Genomic DNA, 21,457 nt, shown 5'->3' on the forward strand with positions numbered 1-21,457 from the left:
ATAATTTGATTAGCTGGAATAAACTCACACGATATCAACATCAGAAATACAGATCAAGTTTACTCCATCTTCATTTTCTCTAGCCTGCTATGTCGTCTCAGCTTGGACCCGCCTCTCACTGTGTTGTGTGTGTTCTGTAGATCAGTGGGAGATGGTATGTACGTAGGTGACTGGACTGTGTTTTACAGAAGCTAACTGTATCATGTGTGATCCACAGAATATAAACTCACATATATGCATGAGACAATTCTGTGTGTGCATGTGCGCGCACGTATGTGTGTGCGTATGTGTGTATGTCTACGTGCGTGTGTGCACGCGCGTGTGTGTGTGGTGTCTCATTCAGAGTCAGATTATCTTGGGGCATCTATCTGTCTGTGATAATCCAAGATAATTTTTGACTCCAGATCGCCTCTTGACAATCAAGTTAGTGTAAATCTTAATGTTAGGCCCTAAATACAGGGAACTATATTCAGTACCTTGTAATACTCTAAAATGAAAAACTATATATATATATGTATGTACAACTGAATCACCATGCTGTTCACCAGACACTAACACAACATTGTAAGTCAACTCTACGTCAACAAAAAAACAAAGTTTGGGCCCTAGAGAAGCTGCCTTAAACCCCACGTCTCTGCGTGGCTGTGGGAACGCGCCGCCTGCAGCTGTGAGCTGCGGGTTAGCCTGTGTTGGCTGAAGCGCGCAACTACAGACGAGTAGACTTGTCCCCTCTCGGACACAGTTTTCTCAGTTCCCTCCCTCTTGCAGAAATTTGAATATTAAATTCTCTTTCTCACCAAAACCACGGTGTTTTCTGTCCTGTAACGTAGAGCCTCAGAGTCTGCACGACTTCTGTGCTCTGCAGTCAGAGTCCTTTTCCCTCTGTTGCATCTGTGAATTGCTGATCCAGGAGTATTTGAACATCATGAAGATTAAGGTTTCCACTTTAGTTCATAACACAGCAAATGGCAGTGGCTCGCCCTCCCACTGAGCACGACCATGAAACGACAAAATACACGAGGCAAGTGTGTCAGTTGTCAGACAACAGACGGGGCATGAGGGAAGACAGACAGACGAGCTGAGCGCCATTGTCCGTCTGCCGTCCTGTCTGTTTTTCTTGCTGTGACGCTGGCAAGGGAGCCCAGGTGGTGTGGTGACTTGGTGAGGTGCTGAAGGAGAGATTGTTCTAGGCTACCGAAATGGAATCACAGAAAGGGGACTCCAAGGAAGGGGAGATGGTAAAGGAGAGCCCCAGAATCCTGTATGGCCCTCACGGGGTGACTCAGCTGAGAGCTGGGCCGACAAGCCCGGGTGGGGCTCAGGGACGCGCAGACCCTCACCGGGAGCAGACCCGTGAGACTAGAAGTCATTCCGCACTGAGGCACGCCGGAGATCTGGCCAGTCAGAGCTCTCACCGTGCACTTGGGGCATCTCATGGGGGCCTAGAAAGCCCACGCATTATGAGTGGGTCCCACTCCTACAACGCGGGAACACGCTAGAAGCGAGAGCAAAAACACATCAGGATGAAGACTAAATAGATCTAACAAAGAATAAAACTGAGGACAGGACCCACAAGACCTACGATGAATTTAACAGCCCATCAGAACGAAACCCAGCATCTTTTACGGGACTGACACTCCATGCAATATTTCATTCACAGTGTCCAGTCTACAGCAAAAAACTAGTACACAGCTCAGAACAATATTATCCATACTCCAGCCAAGCAACCCACCAACCACAAGACAGACAGTGGACGTAGAATCTGATCCTGAGATGGCCCAAGTGTTGAAAATAATACACAAGGATTTAAATAAGCTACTACAATAGGTTCAAGGCTTAAAGTAAGTTAAATCATAAACAAGGAATCTCAACAGAGAAATGAAAATAATAAAAGAGAATCAAATGGAAACTCTGAAATGGACAGACACATTATCTGATATAAAGTTTTCTGGGTGAGCTTAGCAGATAAAAAATGCCAGGAGGGCCAGTTAACTTAAAGATAGTTCAATGGAAATTATCCAGTCTGAAAAACAGAAAAAAATCCCAGAACAATAGTTTCCTATGAGATAATATCAAGCAGTTTAATGTACTTGTAATCGGAGTTCTAGAAGGAAAAGGAGAGAGAGAATGGGGCAGAAGATCAATGGAAAAACTTGGTTACAAGTTAACCAAACTCGGTGGGGTACTGTGGCTCCCAAAGTCCCAACAAACCTCGCTTAGATACACCCAAATTCTGTCAAGGTTGGCCATTCATTGGGGATTGTCCTTCCACAGCGGGTGTACCTCAAGCATTTTGGTTTTGCAAATTTAAAGGGTGAAAAAATTAAACAATTGAGTGTGAGTAAAGTTTTCCATAGAAATTCACATTATGGCGTCTATTCCAGCAAAACACACATGAATTCACTTAATTAGAGTTTAATTGGATTTCATTTCATAATGCACTTAACTCAGACTATGCAAAGTGCCTTTTAAATAGACTTTGGTTTATCAAAAGTTAGAAATGCAAAGGGTTCCTATAAAATCCTTATAAACTTGTCCCTTAAAATCTGTATACAGAAAGAAGTTGTCACTAAAATGTTTCAATACTAAAAGCATTTCTCAGATATGCAAAGCCCCACAAAGTTGGCTGTTTCCAGACTGCAAGGTACAGAAATCATGGGAAGGTGAATAAGTAATAGTAGCTGTTGCACCGACTCCAACAACAAATGATGGATAGGAGTGCACAGCCAACCCACTCCCCTCCCCGCACACACACACTTAAAACGCAGCTCTTTGGAGAATCTGTAGCTTTCAGTGTTTTCTCACTTGTTGTCATAGGGCCACGTCTTCAGGGCACATTATCATCTGCAGAAAATGGTGTTATCAGCGACTTTTTCATTCTTACAAAGGTCAGCTGTGGCCAAATATATTCAAGTCCCCTAGCCGAGGTCACCTCCCTCCTGATGAATTCTCCTTCTCTGAATCTATTAAAAATATTAGATCCCTGACGGATATTTCAATAAATTATGAAAAGGGGGAGTTCATGAATCACAAAAGAAAAATCTTTTAAAATTAAATTCTTAAACAGCAAAGCACTTATATTTCTAATACATTTTCATCACTTTAAGTCATGTTTTCTCATTAGCATCTAGACCTTTAGTTACAGGCTCACTGACTTGACTTTTCAAATGGATGTATGTTACGAAGTCGCTTCAACGTCACTACCTCATTGGGGTCGGTTGCACTAGGCAACTTTAACCCTCTTCCCCATGAGACCGAGGATAAAGCCTGCCTTTCATGCAGGTGATGGGCATGTGATTGAAGTGATATTAACAAAAACAGCAAGACCACCATGAATACAGCAGACGGATTGCTCGGCATCTTGGACCTGGCATGTGTACCCCTCCAGCTGGGAGCCCGTATCTTTATTGTACCCATTTTACAGTCCGGACGTGACATGTTGAGGACATGACTCCATCATGCACGTTTATTTAACTTGTTTAAGCAAAGATTCAAACCTACAACTACCTAACTCAGTTCAACAGCAGCCTTCCGGGCGCAGCACGCTAAGTGAACAGCACTGACAGCTGTGGACAGTAAAGTGTATTTGGAATAAGTGTAATGCTATTCTGTTACAAATCAAGGAAAAGAAAGTTATCTTTTGCCAAAAGGAGTCACGTTAACCAAATGTACTTTAAAAAAAAGAGATGTATTTAAAAAGAAATTTTAACTTGTAATTTTTAAAAACTCTTGTTTTCCTCCTAGTGACTCTGAATTTAATCTCGTTTGCTTTGTGGCGGTCCTCTGATGTCTCACAGCAGAAGGATGGTGACATAGAAACATATGGGGGTGCTGTTTGCTAGTCTCCATTTTCATCGGCATGACCATTGGTGAAAGTGTCTCCGTCAGGAAAAAAAATTAACCATGAATTCGATTTTATAGGGTGCAGTATTTGAGGGAACTTTATAAACATTAGGATGTCATTGTTACGACAGGCTTTTACTGACTGACAATATATGTGTCTATAAACTAAGTTCAATGTGTTTCAACAGTTACCTGCTTTATTTTAGCATTGGTCCTTCCCAGGTCACTTCTGAGAATGGCTCCATAGATTTCCATAGCAGACATGGTCAGAATAAAATATAATGACATGGCCATCTTTTGCTAGTTTGCTAGATTATGAATTGGATCAATAAAATTACTTCTACATCAGGTTTGCATCCATACCTCTACAAAATCACCATGTGAACTAAATGATGAATCAATGGTTGTTGAGTGGATGAGTAATTGTCTTGAATAGGACAACAGCTTGGGTTTTTTGCCATGTGAAATTGTAATTTATGTCACAGCCATAAAAGAACTTCTGAGCTTTAGAGAATGTTAGGTATCATCTGCTTCAGGATTGGTAACTACATCTCAACTTAAATGCCAGCCAAGAAACTACTGAGTGAGCTGTGTTAGAAGGGTTTGTAAGTGCAAACCCAGGCTCATCAGGGAAGAGGGGTACAATTGATCAGTTATGTCTGGCATGGAAAAGAGATGTAATTGATTAGTTATGTCTGACATGGGCACAGGTATAGAAGCAGCAGCATACGTGCTTTATGTTTGTCAAACAAGCTCTAGACCAACCTGAGGGTCTGTGCATGTTTAACTAAATAGGACAGGGAATTCCCTAAGCTTCCATTACAGTGGCTTTTATTTTGGAATCTGTTTTCTTCCATTTTTTAAAAATTTTTATTGAAGTGCATTTGATTTACAATGTTAGTTTTCAGGTGTACAGCAAAGTGATCAGTTATACATATACATACATATATACATTTTCTTTTCAGATTCTTTTCCACTCTATGTTATTACAAGAAATTGAATATAGTTCCCTGTGCTGTACAGTAGGCTCTTGTTTATCTATTTGTTTTCTTCCATGTTTTTAAGGAGAGTATGTCTTTGTTCTCAAAGCTAGATTTAAAAGTGGAACAATTGAACAGGCAAGAGTATGTTCAAATATTCTCAGAAACGGACTCATGATATATTCTTGTTATTAAAATTCACGTTCTTTATACGTCTGCTGTCGTACATTATTGTGTACGGAGGAAAAATCATCATCTTTATGGTTAATAGTAGGTTCAGTCAAAAAAAGCAAAAGACCTTTTGTGGATTAAAATCATCACCTTGATACACACCCAGCAGCCGCTGAGTTTCCTTGTTTGCTGACTAAGGAGCCCGCAAGACAGACACTCAGAACTAGACTTGTTCCACTGGCATCAGTAGCTGAGGTCTTCATGCCTGTATGCGGTGTGACACTCACCCAGAGAGACAGAAAGTCCAGCCATTCCAAAGCCAGGGAACACAGCTGCCCCAGACTCGGGAACACTGAGGAGACCCTGTTCCCAAGGAGTGTAAGTGTAGTCATTCATATTCCTCAGGCAACCCTCATTTTTTCAAATAAATTATCCTGGACAGATAAATATGACCTGATTTGTCCAGATTTTTTTTTAAAATGCAGCTATGGGATGAAGGGAGACTCTTGTGAGTTGCTCATATCATATAGATCCTTTAGAAGATCATAATAATTTTATTTATTGTGTTATAAACATGTTAAATCCCAAAGGACCAAGGTTTTGGATTTTCAGTACTTTAACTCACCTTTTAATCTGTTTGGAAGAAATGCATTTTGGAAAAGAGAGTACGAACATATAACTTGCACATTTGTAACTCATCAGTGAAAGAACAGTGTGAGTCATAAAGTAAAATATACAGGAAACATGTCCCATAGTTACAGGTCCAGCCTCTTACAGTGTTGCACTGCTGCTGCTGGGTTTGTGGTGTGGCCACGGTCTCTGCCTGCGGGTCACGGCTGTGTGTCCCCGCAGCTGTGTCCTGTGGGAACCCCGGCACCCCCGCCAACGGCATGATCATCAGCAGCGACGGCGTCCTGTTCTCCAGCTCGGTGGTCTACGCCTGCTGGGAGGGCTACAGGACCTCGGGGCTGACCACGCGGCACTGCACCGCCAACGGGACCTGGACCGGCTCGGCTCCCGACTGCACAAGTGAGTGACGAGCCCTCGCGGTCGGGCAAGGACATCACCCCGGCAGCTGCTTGATTGAGAAAAGTTAATTGATTTTATAAAGTGGCATTGATTTTTTTTTTTTTACTCCATAGAGGAAAAAAGGATTCTGTCTTATACATATGTTTGATATTGTCGTGACCATTTATTAGGCACTTTTAGATTTTTCTTTACTTTTTCTTACTTGCATGGGTGAAGCTACTTTGCGTGGCCAGTTGGGTTGGGTGTTATAAAACTGAGGTCAAAACAGTTAAGATTTGTTCCCTCTGTAGAGCACTCAGGAGGCAGGGGACTAAGCCTGGCGCTGGGCTCTCTGGTCTCAGCCGGTGTCTCTGTCCTGGACCTCAGGGTGTGAGCACACGCCACGCTCGTTCAGGACTGGACCGGGAAGTCAGCTGCCGTGCCTGCGCCACCGCTAAAGGGGTGGACACAAGCGACTCCCAGCACGCAGCCTCCTGAAAGCTGGCCAGGAAGACTGTCAGACAGGCCGGTGTCGCTGTAATAATTCACTGCTTCAGCACTCTGAGTAGCAGCTGAGGGAGAATGACTTAAATGGAAACGAGTCGTTTCGCGATAGATACTGCCATGTCTCTAATTCTCCCTTGTTCTCCGCTCGTTAGTTATAAGCTGTGGAGACCCGGGCACCCTGGCGAACGGCATCCAGTTTGGGACAGATTTCACCTTCAACAAGACTGTGAGCTACCAGTGTAACCCCGGCTACCTCATGGAGCCCCTCACGTCACCCACTATCCGCTGCACCAAAGACAGCTCGTGGAATCACAGCAAACCCATCTGCAAAGGTTTGTGTGCTGGCTGTGTGGGGGGTTTTACCTGCGTGTATGGAAGTCTTCACTGGATGCTGTTTTGTTTCACCTGCAGGCATCTGTGTGGCCCTACTGCATGCTAGCACGTCCTGTAAACTCACTCACAAATTCTAAATCACTTCCTTTTCTGAATATTTCAATCTCAGTTTTATAGATCGGGGGCTGACCCATAGAGAGTTTTAGTAAATGGCTCAGGATCAGATATCAGGACGTGGAGACATGAGGGTTTCACAGTCTTACCCTCCCTGGGGTCTGGGCTGTGAACCCCAGTGCTTCGCTCTTGGGGTAAATACGTTAACCTGGCAGCATCGAGTCTTCTGGCCCACATGACGGGGCGGGGCGGGGGGGCTGATACTGCGGGATTTGGGAGTCAGGTTAGAGAGAGAAGCTGACCACAGACAGGGGCCGAGGCAGAGACTGTCAGCGCCGCGATGTTTGGGAGCTTCTGATCTGACTCTGACGACACAGGCGGTGGAGACGGTGTGGAAAGTTTTACGTCTTGTACACAGGACTTTCCCGGGAGAGCCGAGCAGCTGCAGCCATCCCGTGGCCTGGGGGAGGCCGGGGGCCGGGCTGTGACAGCTGTACCAGGGCCGGGATTTGCAGGGTTAGGACTTCTCCACCTGCACCAGGGAGAGCGTGTGGGCTCTGACCCGCTGGGCCGGGGGGAGGGGAGCGGAGGGGCTGGGATGCTGGCAGGGATGGACACAGAGAAGTGGTGGCTTCCTCTCTGTCAGACGAGGGGTGGACAGGAGGGGGGGGCCTCAGTGAGGATGAGTGTCCTCAGGGGGTTCGGAGGGACAGGTGGTCTCCGGAGACAGAGCTGGTTGTGAGGCTTGGGTGAGACGTCGGTGCCCCCTGCCTGGCGGCCTGGGCAGGTCCTGGACCATCCTGGCTTCCCCATGGGAGCACGAGGGTCACACTGTCTCCTTCTCACCACCCCCCAGCTGCAGCTGTGAGCACTGTGCTGTGACGTGGCAGGTGCAGAATGCAAGTCCAGTGAGACTTGCGGCTTCGTGTTGGGAGTGTTCCAGTCACGGGAGCACGTTGATGACACTTGTCAACAAATGTCCTGTCTCTGGGGCTTCGTGTTCTGTAGACCTTTGTCCCCCTTTTCAGTATTCACTGCATGAATAATAAATAATCCCACGGCCAAGCAGGCCCTTCCGAAGAGACCGCGCTCCTCTCCTGAACCTTCTTCCTCCGGCACCCTCGTCCCCCCTCTGCTGAAGCACGTTCCCACCCGGGGGCCCGTCTGTGACAACCCCCGACAGCCACGCTCCCCGCATCTGCACACATGGGCTCTCCAGAAATGCTTGTTAAGTGAATGGACAGATGGATGGAAGGTTTCCCACTAGTGGGCGTGCACGTGTGGTGCTGGGAGTCTGAACGCCTTTCTCCCACGAGAAGGGCTGAGCACGAGAAAACGCAGGTGGGGAGACATGGTGAGTCTCCTCTCCTGTGTCTGCTGCTGCCTAAACCGTCCTTGGCGAACTCTCCCAGTGTGGAAAATCCAAGGCGCTCTTAGACCATCAGGGAAGATTTGGGGACAGTGCATCTTAGATTAACAGCTGCAGTGGGGAGGTGGGTATTTGGGGCCACACCAACTGGCAAGTCATTCCTGAGAACCGCGTTCTGACTCTCAGCCCAAGACTGTTCTAAAACACTGCCAAGTGGTATCTTAACAGAATCTTCTTTAACCAGACAAGCCCTGGTTTTTAATCCTTCAGCAAGTGGATAAACAGATTATGTCTTTTGGAAATTATATGCTGTCTTTATACAAAGGAACAGATACAGCTAGCAGGAGAAATTCTTGTCATCTGAGCACAGAAATTGAAGTTTGCACTCATTTCCTATGACCACACTCTGATCGGATTTGTCTGTGGTAACTGTCATGAAAAGACAGGAATTGAATAACAGCCTTCTTCCCTTGGTCTGTACACACTGGGACAGCCGAGTTCAGTCGGCTTCTTTTACAGCGTGGTATGCTTGGACTCTGCTCTGGTTTTATGTACTTGATCTAAATTAATGAAGAAATACTGGAGAAAGGTTTTACTATTTTGATTCTCTGTCTTCCTCAATAATTCTTCCATAAAGATGGCATTTGTAATGCAGGTAAAATTAAAATGCGAGTCATTAGAGCATCGCGGTGGCGGGGGACGCCCCCGAATGTTTAACCCATGTGTTCTCTGCAAACAGCTGTCCTGTGTGGCCCGCCCCCTCCAGTGCCCAACGGGCGAGTGGAAGGGGCGGACTTCCGCTGGGGGGCCAGCGTGGCCTACAGCTGCGCCGCCGGCTACCAGCTCTCCCACTCGGCCATCCTCTCCTGCGAGGGCCGCGGGCTGTGGAAAGGAGAGGTTCCCCAGTGCCTGCGTGAGTCCCCCGAGAACGGGTCCCCCGGGACGTCTGCTGGGACACCAGCATGCACACCCTCGGTGACCGCGGGAGGGGGGCCGCGCGGCCCCGGGCGGGGTCTGCCCTGTTAACCACTTAGGGTTTAACAGGAGCTAAGCAAGTTTAGGAGGGTAACCTAACCCAGGGACACGTGGAGGGACTGACCTCCGGCTGTTCCCCGCAGCTGTGTTCTGCGGAGACCCGGGCACCCCCGCCGAGGGGCGGCTGAGCGGCAGAAGCTTCACCTACAAATCCGACGTCTTCTTCCAGTGCAGGGCCCCCTTCATTCTGGTGGGGTCCTCACGGAGGACCTGCCAGGCTGACGGCACGTGGAGCGGAGTGCAGCCCACCTGCATCGGTAACGGCACAGGGCAGCTGGGACGGGCCCTCCGGGCTGGAACTGGGTGGTTTGTGGGTGCACAGGCCGCGGTCCCGAGGATCGTGCTTCCGGGGGGTCAGCTGACCTGATGGGCGACCTCTTTCAGATCCTGCAAACTGAGTTTGGAGTTCACATTAGGAGTTTGTTAAAAACAGCGCCTGGCCTGTGTCCTCTACCCCTGCATCTCCACCTCCATCCTTCTCAGCTGGCGACAGCCTTCTTGAGAGGAAGGGCTACTTGCTGAGGGCCAGCGTGGAAAGACGTGCTGCCCTCGCTTCGCTGTGTCCCCTCTCTGGTCTCGTCCCCATGAGACCACCTGTGCTCTGAGGGACAGAGCTCCAGGGACACACGCTCTGTTGACCGCAGAGCAGGGAGATGAAACGTGCACATCGGGGCCCTTGCTGTGCCCTGCACCCTCCCCTTTAGGTTAAACCTCTGTCTCCAAGGGTTCACGTGTAAATTACATTTGTCAGAAGTCCCACCGTTTATCAAGGGGGGCAGACACCAGAACCCTGACTCTCCATCCAAAGCGACTCTCCCGCCCCCAGCCCTGCGTGCCCGGCTGCTCCCCCAGCTTCCTGAGCACACGGGTGTGTCCTCTGAACACATGGACTCAACGGTTCATGATCTATATTCTTGGTTGTTTTCAAAGAAGTCAGATGATAATTAAAAATACAAGGTTAGAAATTTCATTGACGCACTGCTCTTTCTAATCAAAGTAACATGGCTGCCATTTGATTTAAACTATTCCTTTTTTGTTGCTATTTATGGAAAATTAAAAAACAGTTTTCTCCCCCTTGATAGGCTGGTTTCTCTTGAAAACAGAATTTTCTTAGGTTGTCTGTTTTGTCTCCGCACGAGCGGCTGGAGGGCGGCCACCAGTAAAGCTGCCGTGTGCCCTGATCGCTGAAGTGCTCCGTGTTTTGGGGAAATATCCCTGTTGGTCTACTGTCCGCTTCAATTTTGAAGCATTAAGTATATTCCTCATTTTGAAATCTTGAAGAAAATTAATTCAAGAAATTTAAAATGATGCAGTAGATGACCAGAGGAGATGGTGATTAATTAAATCTTTAAAAAATAGAAGATCGTAACAGATAATGATTCAAAATACTCTGTTATTAACCAACCAATACGATATGTCAGTAGAGAAAAATTAAACCAGGAATGGAGAAGAATGTGCTTATTCTGATACAGAAAGTAATACACAGAGCAATTTAGAGTCTGAAAAGCACTAAAGATTAATATCTAAAGACGACGTCTGAAAAAAAGATGCAAACAGCAGTTTACTTTAATTTTTACCTTTTGTGTAAGACGTCTCACACATTTGTCAAAACAGCATTTTATGAACTTTGTAAGACCTTTTATGAGAAACGTTAGCACTTCTGTAATAACCGTATGGGGCTGTCGGTTTTTTCAATTGTGACCTTCAGATCCTGCCCACAACACCTGCCCAGACCCTGGCACGCCACACTTCGGGATACAGAACAGCTCAAGAGGCTATGAGGTACCCCGTTTTCACTTCAGCATGTTTCTCCTACGTTGAAACGGAACTGATACTTAAACACGTGTGTCTTTTATGTACCATGTCTGACTCGTGTCATGTCTGCCCAAATAAAACTCACCCGGAGAGGGTTTCTGCACGTTATTCCAACTGTCAAAATGGAGGTAACAATACGTATCTTAACCCGCACGGCATTCGTCGCCATGTTAGTTTCTGTTGGAAAGCGTGCCTTGCTGTCTGCTGCCCTGACACGGCAAATCTCAAACCAGGGGACTTGCTACTAGGGAGCTGCGCATAAACAGACCCCATCTTGTGACCTGATATAATGGGTGAAGGATATTAAATTCTGGGGACAAAAACAGAAGGAGAGACTGTATGCAAGCCCCTCGGGCGAGGATTACTTTGTTCCTTTGTGCTCTCCCTTCTCCATCTGGTTGCTTCTACTTCCGTGAATGCAGTATCACTTGACTTATTAAATAAAAAGTATATTAACGCTTTTATTCATACGAATATTGGAGAAATCCCTACAAATGAAAAGCAAGCTTGGAATCAAATGTTACAACCCTCTTAAGTAATCAGTCACTTCAGGGCTCTCTGACCAGATGGCTTTGCAAGCCCAAGGTAGATAAGAACATTACTTTCCAGTTAGAAACCCTGTCAGTTTAGAATAGAAGCCTTGTTTCCTCAACCACTTTTTCTCCTGAACCCTAAACTGTCCTGGTTCGTTTGGCCCTGGCCCACACCGCTTACTTCCCGATGGCAGCTGTGGCTGAGGGCTCGTGCGCGGTGTGCCGAGCACCTGCGTGGGGCGCCTGGCCCGCCCTTCAGTGAGCCGTCACTCTAGGTGACGTGAGCCAGAAGGAAAGAAGAATACCATGTGATTATCACTTACATGTGGATAAAAAGGACGCTACGCACTCATCTACAAAACAGAAACCGAATCTCAGACATAGTAAACAATCTTACGGTTACTGAGGAAAGGGGGTGGGAAGGGATAAATTTGGGAGTTTGAGATTTGCATATGTTAGCCATTACATATAAAAATAGATTTTAAAAGTTTCTTTTGTACAGCACAGGGAACTATGTTCTGTATCTTGTAATAGCCTTTAATGGAAAAAATATGAAAATGAACATATGTATGTATGCATGACTGGGACATTGTGCTGTGCACTGGAGACTGGAAAAAAAATGAAACAACAGCAAAAAATAAAAACTGCATCTTCACTAAAAAAAAGAAAAAAAAAAGAAAAAAAAAGAAAAAAAAGTCCATGTTGATTCAAACAGCGCCAGGGCCCAAGGTGCGGTCTCGGGTGGACTCAGCTGGGCCACGGTGTCCAGCACGCCGGCCCCCGGGAGCCCGCGCCCCGCTCCTGAAGCTGCTGTGGTTTCCCCAGGTCGGAAGCACGGTGTTTTTCCGGTGCAGGAAAGGCTACCACGTTCAAGGCTCCACCACCCGCACTTGCCTGGCGAACCTCACGTGGAGCGGCCTGCAGACCGAGTGCATCCGTAAGTGAGACTCCCACCCAGCTCAGCAGGGTGTCTGCTCCAAGGGGACTGGCCAGGAACTGTCCTGCTTCTATTTGCTGGGCGATTTTAACTCCCTAAACTCGCGTTTCTCCCTAAAGCTGGGTTTCCTGGAGCCAGCAGCACGCACACCGCCCAGGCTGGCTGGAAAGTGAATTCTTGAGCCCAGGTTCCCCAGACCTGCCGAATTGGAGACTCCGGGGCTGCGAGGGGCAGAGGGGGTTGCGGCCAGGAAGGGGAGGGACCCAGCCTGCAGCTTCCAGGACCTCAGGGGCTATTGAAGCATGAGCTTCTGAGAGCCGGCCCTGAACCAGGGCTAACGGCGTATCCGACACTCGGGGAGAGAAGCTAGAGTGTGCACTGCCCCGCTCTCGTCCGCTCACCACCGGTTATTACAGTGCCGGTAACTGGCGCCTGTGAGACGTCAGGGGACTAACAGAAACGTTTGAAGGGTTCCTCCTGGGGCCTATGTGGACCGATCATTCAGCTACCCAGGGTCAAGTTTTATTCGGGGACTTAATCAGGAGAATTAGGAGACATGTTGTATGAGTGATTAGTAAGTCAGATTTTTTCCTTTACCAATTTAGTGCGATATTGTGTCTGACCCAGGAGAGCTGTACACTAGTGCACACAGCATACAGCGTGTGCAGGTGGAGTACGGGTGACACTGCGGTACACACGGAGACAGTGCTATATCATGAAAAACATTTCAACAGTGTGCAGAGTGTAATTTTTTGTATATTTACGTATCAGTATTATCAGGTGTATAGTTATTTCAAACCTATCATCTCTACCCAAGTCATGTATGTAGATATCACGTAGATATTATTCATACATGCATATGTGTGTGTGTGTATATATGTACACGTGTGTATGTGTCTGTGTGTGTGGAGCTTGCTAATATCAGGTCCTCGTTACCTGGAAAGTTTGCTGAAATGCAAAATATTATGATACTTACAATGATTGCATTCACAATTTTAATAATGTAAACTTGTTTCATAATAATCTGCCAGGCGTTTTATTTGGGACCATATATGTGAAATTTATAAAGTGTCTTTGTATTTGAGAGCTAAGCATTACAACCTTATTTACTCCTAAACAGTATTTTTAAAGGAAATAGGAATCCATATTTCAATTTAATGTCCTAAACACACATTGAATTTTGACCAAAATTAATTATTCACTTAACTGAACAGTAAACGTTCAAGTTGCCATTAGACAAAAATCAAAGCACATTTTTAAATACGCGTCAGTCTGTATGTGTTTATAGGACTGGTCTTTAAGGAAACAACCTGTTGTTTATCTTCACAGCGTGTCAGAGTGATCTGCTTATTTTAAGGCTCTGAGCTCTATGCTAAATTTCTACGCGTAGTTACACACACATACATGAAGCGAAGGAGAGAGAGAGGGATGGACAGACAGACAGAGGGGGAGAGCTGGCAGACACCAAGCCTTCTTTATGTTGAAAGCTGCAGAGACCAGGCCATTGGTGATATTTAAAGCCCTTGTATTTACAGTTTTAAATAATAAATTAACTTTATTGCCATTTCCAAATGTTTGCTCTGATTTCTTTAGACACATATGTTAACGCTACAGTGAACAAAGTTTCCATGTTTCCTAATGGACTAAAAATACCATTTCAGCTCACGCCTGCCGACAGCCAGAAACGCCGGCCCACGCGGACGTGAGAGCCATCGACCTCCCCACCTTCGGCTACACCTTGGTGTACACCTGCCATCCCGGCTTCTTCCTTGCGGGTGGGTCTGAGCACAGGACGTGTAAAGCAGACATGAAATGGACCGGGAAGTCGCCTGTCTGTAAAAGTAAGTCACCAGTGAGAAGGGAAGCGGGTCCCTGCAGAGCAAGGAAGCTCACTGGGCTCGTGTGCAGCTTTAAGAGCACAAGTAACAGCACGTGGAAGCAATGCCCTTCACTCCGACCGAGTCCGTGCAGAACGTGTGAGCTGAGTGTGCACGTGTGCAGCCGGCGTCTGATACAGTGACACGTAGGCTAAGTGCAGATGTCATTATTGGCAAGTCACATTTTAAGCCAAAGAGAAATGCATTGTGCATTTTAAACTTCTTTAAAAATAATATGCAGTATATTGTATTTTTTCCAAATGGGCAAATAGCACCAAATATTGGTGAATATATAAAATAAATTTCGTTATTTTTAAGACCACAAGCTATTTGGTGGTGGAATAGATGGTCATGTGTTCTTGATATTGGCTCCACTTTGTAAAATTATGAAGGAAATGGCACAGTAATGATTCACAACTTGGTGTGTTTACAAATGAGAGCAGTAATGGGTCAGGCTTGACGACAGCTAACCTTTCAGGCCCCCCAGACCTGGCTGAGAAATGCAGCCACTGCTCAGCAGCACGAACAAAGCTCTGGAGTGCGATAAAACCCGCGACTGCAGCTGTAGTTTCCTGGAGTCTGTTGACGGTTCTCACGTTAAGAATGAAGGCACTTCTGTTTCCCTTGTCCCCTCTCTCTCAGAAATAGACGAATACACTTTAAGAAAGTGATCATTTGTAGTTTGATACAAAACTATAAAACCTAAGAGATCCCGAGTTAAGCTGAAGTAAACAGACCGAACTGCACATTCTGCAGGGGCGCCGCTTGGTTACTCAGTGCTAGCTGGGTTCTCTGATGGGGCGGGGACTCGGAAAACCGAGAGGGTAACGAGGGCTCGGCAGGTCTGCGTGTCAGCTGGGGCAGCGCCTCCCAGAGAGGAGACAGAAAGTGGGTGAACACCCTCGTTTACAAGGCTCTCTGTTGTAACACAGCAGATGGAAGTGCACACGTTAGCTCCAAACGGGTTCCCGCTGTTAGACTCAGTTTTACCACAAACGCAAGGGACATTCTGCTGTGGATACATGGGTTACAGATGGATATGGATAAGATACCCTATTTTGTACATTCAAGAAATCTGGAGGAAGGAACAATGCTTCGATTTGACATTTTTTCAAACTTATTCAAAAATAAATGTTTTTTGAAAATGATAATTTGTCTTTTTACTTGTAGGTAAAGGAGTGAGAGAAGTTAATGAAACAGTTACTAAAACTCCAGGTTTGTATACCAGAACAGTTATAGATTTCAATCAAACAAAGTGACTTGTTCTCTGCTATACTCTGTGCAGTGAAGCAAAGTGAACATGCGAAGCTCTGACCCCTTTAGTCCGCGAACAAGCCCGTTCCAATGACCTAGACGCCAGCTGGCGGATTCCGATTCCCCTCATAGCGGTGCTTCACTCCGAGGGAGACCTTGGTGGTTATCACACTGTTTTTCTGGGCACGTTGTCGGCAGACGTGGACACCAGGCACTGAGCGAGGCTGTGGTATAACGGAGAGCCTTATAAAGAGGGTCTGACTCCCTCCAGTCGGGGAGTTCAGTGTTGGGACAGCGTGAGCTGGGGCAGAGGGGTTCAGATGCGAGGCCCCATTTCCCCAAGCGTCTCCCTAGTCCAGGCACCCTCTGCCTCCTGGAGCGTTGTTGTGTCTGTTGTGTGTGGTGCCTTGCTCAGTGCCGGGTGCGAGAGATGGGCAGGCGCAGCCCTGTCTCCTGGCGAGTGTTCGTGCCTCCAGATCTCCTGGCATACCGTGCCTGTGAGATGCATTCAGGGAGTGTTTAAACAGCACAGTGTGTCCCCAAATTATAATCTAAGTCAAACTTCAAAAACAAACTTTAAAAGAAATTAAAAAACATTTATAAATATGTAAGGTCCCTTCCTGGTGTTTTCCTCATCGAGGTTTTAGCACTGGTTTCCTAGACAGGAAGCTCCATAAAGATGCCGGTGTAGAAAGAGGACATGAGCCACCATCATTAGGTCACAGCGCTGGTGACACGTTCAGTTCTTAGACGAGGCGAAATGTCCCAGCGCAGTTAAAGGAATTCCTCCAGTGTGCACCGTGAAGTATAAGAACTACTTTTAAAAATAAAAGTCTCTCTGGACTATTCTACGTAAATGTAATTTACAAATCCGCCACAGAAGTCAGTCCTCCACCCGGGCAACGCCGTCTCAGCGGAAGGAAGCACGGTGACGGTGGCGGTGCTGGTGCTCGTGCTGGTGTGTTTGTTCTGCTCCTGTCAGCTTAGTTTCCATTTCAGATACAGAAGTGTCTGCACACTCTTTTTGGGGCTGCATGCACAGCCATCCATACACCTCCCCTCATCCTCTCTGAAGGGAAGTGCTAATTAAATGTGGGTCTTTGTGAAGGGGGCACAGGCTAGCACACCTCCACTTCTGGTTGTTACCCTCTACTGCAAACTATAGCAACAGGCCAGAGGACAAGGACCCCAAAAAATCATCTTCCACGTTCCTGGTGGTCACAGCTGAACACACCAGCCCCTTCGCAGACACTGACGTAGCCACCTCCCTGCCCCGCCAGGCACAAACCCCTTCGTGGTACAGCCACCAGCGTAACCGGAGTGCGGGAACAAGTGCATCCATAGCCCCAGCTGAGCGTGTGCGTTCTGACTGGGGACGACCGCCTTGATGCGATTTTAGGGGCTGTTTGTTTTCGGAAAGGAGGACGAGGCATTTCAGGCTTACGGATTAAAAGTGGTCCCTGAGATGCTCTGACAATGGGTGGAGGGGTTCCGTGTCAGCTGTCAACGGGCAAATGTGTTACTGGCCTGTCTTGGTATCTCCCTTTCAAACTTAATGTTTAGAAGTATTACTATTCGGAAGTGGGGTCCCCTGAAAGCCGCAGAAGCGACGGCCCTCTGTTCTTTAATCTCCCAGCGCTGGGGATAGACTTAGCCTGTCTGGGAAGACAGGGAAACGTCCAACCGGACTGAGAAGCATAAACAAGTCTTTACTGTTTGTTGCTGTGAGTGGATTCGCTGAAAATACATTCAGGGAGACATACTATGTTTGCATTTCTACCCAGGATGTCAAACACGTTCTGACCGATCCTCCTTAGAGCGGGTCTCCTCTGCGTAAGCAGTTCACACACGTCACGAGGTGAAGAGCAAGAGGAACTTGGTGGAATCGCTGATGCAGACCATGTGCACCGATTACCCCGCAAAAGTTTCTATCAATATTGTAAAAAAAAAAAAAAAAAAAAAAAAAAAGCAGGATTTTCTATGTATTTATTAGCAGAAATGTGAAAAACGAGCTTAATTTTTTTTGTACCCAGTGAAAATGAGAGCGTGTCTCAGTCATCTTTGCAAGAGTTCCTGTCTGGGATAAAGGGCAGTGTTGTCAGAAGCCTTTCTGCCCTTTACTTCCGATTTAAAAGATGCCAGTTGGCAGCATTTAATCTAACTTTCAGCGCTACTGGGCTGTGTCTCACAGGACGAGACTAGAGGGGCGTGGCTGAGGGGGGACGGGCTCAGCTCACGAGAGGGGGACCCTGAGGAGCAGCCCCTCCGTCTTCCTGCGCTGGGTCTGCGCGGGCCGCGGGCAGAAGGCTCCTGACAGGCAGCCAGTGTGGGCGCTTCTGCGCGTCCGGAGTCCTTCAAGGAGCGGGTGGGCTCAGACACTAAGTGAAGCATCAGCGGCGATTTCCCAGGTCACTTTAACACGTTTCTTACGAAGCAAGGTAAACCCTACGGCTAGGAGCGCTGACGCACCGCGCCCTGGCCCGGGCAGGTCGGCTAGAACAGGCAGGCGCGGGCCTCTGCAGTGTTTCTCCAGCCGAGTAACAGCCGCGTCTGCGCCTCGCGGTGGCCCCGCCCGGCCCGGCCGCCTCCACACCCGCTCTGCGGGGCCGGGGCGCCAGTGTGTTCGTCGCTCCCCCTTCCGCCGTCTCACTGAGCAGCACCGACCTCCTGTGCTTTGCAGTGTCTGACGCCGTTTTTCTGCCTGTGCTGACGCGTGCCTGTCTTCTCCCCCGACAGTTCCCTCAGACGTGTTTTTCGTCCATTCCGTGTGGAAGGGATATTATGAGTATTTGGGGAAGAGGCAACCTGCCACCCTGACTGTCGACTGGTTCAATGCAACGAGCAGCAAGGTGAACGCGACCTTCGCTGACGCCTCCCAGGGGGCGCTGAAGCTGACAGGTAGGCCCGGGGAGCTTTGCTGGAGGCAGGGCGTGGGCAGCGCCGCCCGGTCTGATCCGGGAGGGGCGCTGCCGCGTGCTCAGTGCGTGTCAGCGTGGCCCTGGCTCCGCGTCCGCCGCGCCTCACGGGCGTCTCAGTGACCACAGCGGGCCGGTGCTGCTCCCTCATTTTAAAACCAACACAGAAAAGTAGATTTTCCTCAAGATCACGCGCAGAACTTACTACGTCAAAGACGTGAGGTTTCTGCCCAGATGTGCATGTCTCCAAGATGCCTTCTTTGACAGTCCCCCTCTCTCTTTAAACTCATTTGCTCTTGGTGAGTTTTCTGGGGGTTTTTTTTTGGGGGGGAGCATATCTCAGTTAAAACAACAACAGCTCTGATTTACATGCCAGACAATCTTTTAAGTGCTTTGTGTGTATGGTCCTTTTCATTCTTATACCAATCTTGTGACGCAAATGTTCTTATTAAACACGTTTTTACTGATTAACAAAGACGCGCCCAGGGGAATTGGGGGGCCTTCCTCGGGGGCAGCAGAGGGGATTTGAGCTCAGCAGCTGGAGTCCTGAGCCCAGAGCCAGCCAGCCAGCCGACTCGCCTCCCTGACAGGCCCAGCGCCTCTGTGTGTTTTTAGGTGACTGCGCTTCCTGCGACCACGTGTCCTCACAGACTGACTCCTGAGTTATCCTCGAGCCCCGGCCCTGGTTCTGAACGCCAAGGGCCCCCCGATGGCACCCACATTCTCTCTAATTACCAGACAGACACACAGAAACATCTAAAAACGCTGCACAGAGTCTGGATTTGGGAAAGGCAACGCCATTCCTACTCGCAGACGGCCAGCAGGTGCGCGCTGCCGACTCACGCCCCGGGGCTCCGGGGCGGCGCACGGGGCTCAGGCCCGCTGCGCACGTCCAGTCACGCGTCAGCATGAACTGAGACTCCGTCAGACACTCAGGTTTCTTGGTCTCAGCTCCACTGGAGAATGTTTCTCCTCGTGGAGTTTGGAGGTTTTTTCCTCCCAAAGAAAAGGCTTCGCTGCAGTTTGGGCGCGGCGGACCCCGTGGGCCGGCGCCGCGCAGCCTCTGGTTTAGGGGCGGGAGGCGCGGGCTGTGGGCTCGGGGGCGGCGCTCGCGGACGCCCGCCGGGCCCCGCGTTCTGTGGGCTGTGGCCAACCCCCCCTGAGCGGCGTTGGACCAGGATCTCGTCTCCCCTCACGACAGCCTGAAGAAGTGGGGGGTCCGACGGGCCGCGGCCCGGCTCTGGCGGTGGCCCGGCCTCCGCGCCGGAGGCGGCCTTCTCGGCAGCCGGTCCCTCCTGCGAGGGGCCCCCTCCCACCCCTTGCGACCGGAGCGGAGACGCTGCTGAGGCGTCAGACTTGCCCCCTGACGTGAGCTGCGGGAGGCGGCGGCATCCCTGTCGCAGACAGCGCGTCCCCCGGGCCGCCCCCTCTGCGCGGGGCCCGGGGCGTCACCGCCCGCGCAGCGTCAGCGCGCGCGCCTGCCGGTTCCCGCACCCTCCGGGCGGCCGGGCTGGCCCCCCTCGCCGTCCCGGGCGCGGCTCGTCTGCACGGGGAGCAGCTGGTCGGGACGCAGCTACGGCCCGTTTCCAGCGCGCTGACTTCGAGGCGCGGAAGCTCTGCGACGCTTTCGTGCCCGCTCTCCGCGCGGCTTTCCGCACGGCCGCCTCCGGGCGGACGCCGGCGCCTTGGGCTCCCGGAGCGCCCGCCGCCGAGAGCCGCCGTGAGGCGGCGCCCTTGTGGCTCGTCGGCAGCGTGCGCAGCGGCCGGTGCCTCTTCATCCGCGGGGTGGGGTCTCTTTCTCTACGTTCTTCTGTCCCCAGCAGTGAGTCAGATGTGAATGAAAGGCTAGGTTTGAAACAGGAATACGCCTGAACGCATGCTGGGGGACACATGCTGGGTTTAGCGAAGCAGACAGGGGCCTTAGCAAGCGATTGTGAGGGACAGGAAGCACTGAGGCCAAAGTTCGCAAGTACAAACGTGCCCCTGCTGTTCATGGTGTGATCACCTCCGATGCGTCCCAGGACACCCGGGCGCAGCGCCTGCAGCGCTGACGGGGGCGCCGCCGGGTGAGTAACCGGCCCCTCTTTCCCAGGCGTTTACAAGAAGGAGGAGGCCCACTTGCTGCTGAAAGCGTTTCACATCAAAGGCCCGGTGGACATTTTTGTCAGCAACTTTGAAAACGATAACTGGGGACTCGACGGCTACGTAAGTACTCGGTGTGGGGCCGCGCCAAGCCGGGATTCCCCGTCACCGTGCCCGCGCAGGCAGGGTGCCCGTGGGGAGCCCCCCGAGGCCCCGGCCCGCCTGCCCCGTGAGCGCCCAGCAGCTGCTCCCCCCAGCGGCGCGGCCGCCCCCCTCCTTTCACCAGGGAAGGGGTCTCGTCGTCTCTGAAAGGAGAAGGAACCGGGCCAGGAGCCGTGGGCTGTGCCCGCAGAGACAGAGGGATCTTAGATCCAGACCACGTTCCACGGAAGGGTGGTGGCCTAACCTCCCCACGGCCACTGGCAGCCACCCTCAAAGTTCTAAAAAACAGACTCCCAGATAGAGATTTAAGGTGCCCCCCTCTCAGTCTCCTTGGCAAGTTAACCGGGGCCTTGTGCTCTGATGTGTGACCTAACTCGAGGATGAACAGCCTCCCGCGACGTGCAGGAGACAGTAGTTTGACCTAAAGTGAGTCTTACACAGTGCGGGCACTGTGGGGGGTGTGTTTCATTTGTGTGTCCCCCTTTACAAAGGACAGGCACCCTACCAGTAGGCTGTAAAATC

At 49.5% G+C, this 21,457-nt stretch overlaps 1 protein-coding gene across 1 annotated transcript in view; it reads left to right on the forward strand.

The window, feature by feature from the left end:
- Window positions 1-21,457, forward strand: part of CSMD1 (CUB and Sushi multiple domains 1) — a 1,664,412-nt gene that overhangs the window by 1,634,478 nt on the left and 8,477 nt on the right. Inside the window, 10 exon segments of the mRNA XM_032468715.1 lie at window positions 5,847-6,023; window positions 6,662-6,841; window positions 9,065-9,238; window positions 9,444-9,617; window positions 11,069-11,142; window positions 12,534-12,645; window positions 14,307-14,486; window positions 15,693-15,737; window positions 18,513-18,674; window positions 20,784-20,896. Coding sequence (XP_032324606.1) covers window positions 5,847-6,023; window positions 6,662-6,841; window positions 9,065-9,238; window positions 9,444-9,617; window positions 11,069-11,142; window positions 12,534-12,645; window positions 14,307-14,486; window positions 15,693-15,737; window positions 18,513-18,674; window positions 20,784-20,896 — 1,391 coding nt within the window.

The sequence above is a fragment of the Camelus ferus genome, chromosome 26 (genome assembly GCF_009834535.1).
Source record: "Camelus ferus isolate YT-003-E chromosome 26, BCGSAC_Cfer_1.0, whole genome shotgun sequence".
Taxonomy (NCBI): Eukaryota; Metazoa; Chordata; class Mammalia; order Artiodactyla; family Camelidae; genus Camelus; species Camelus ferus.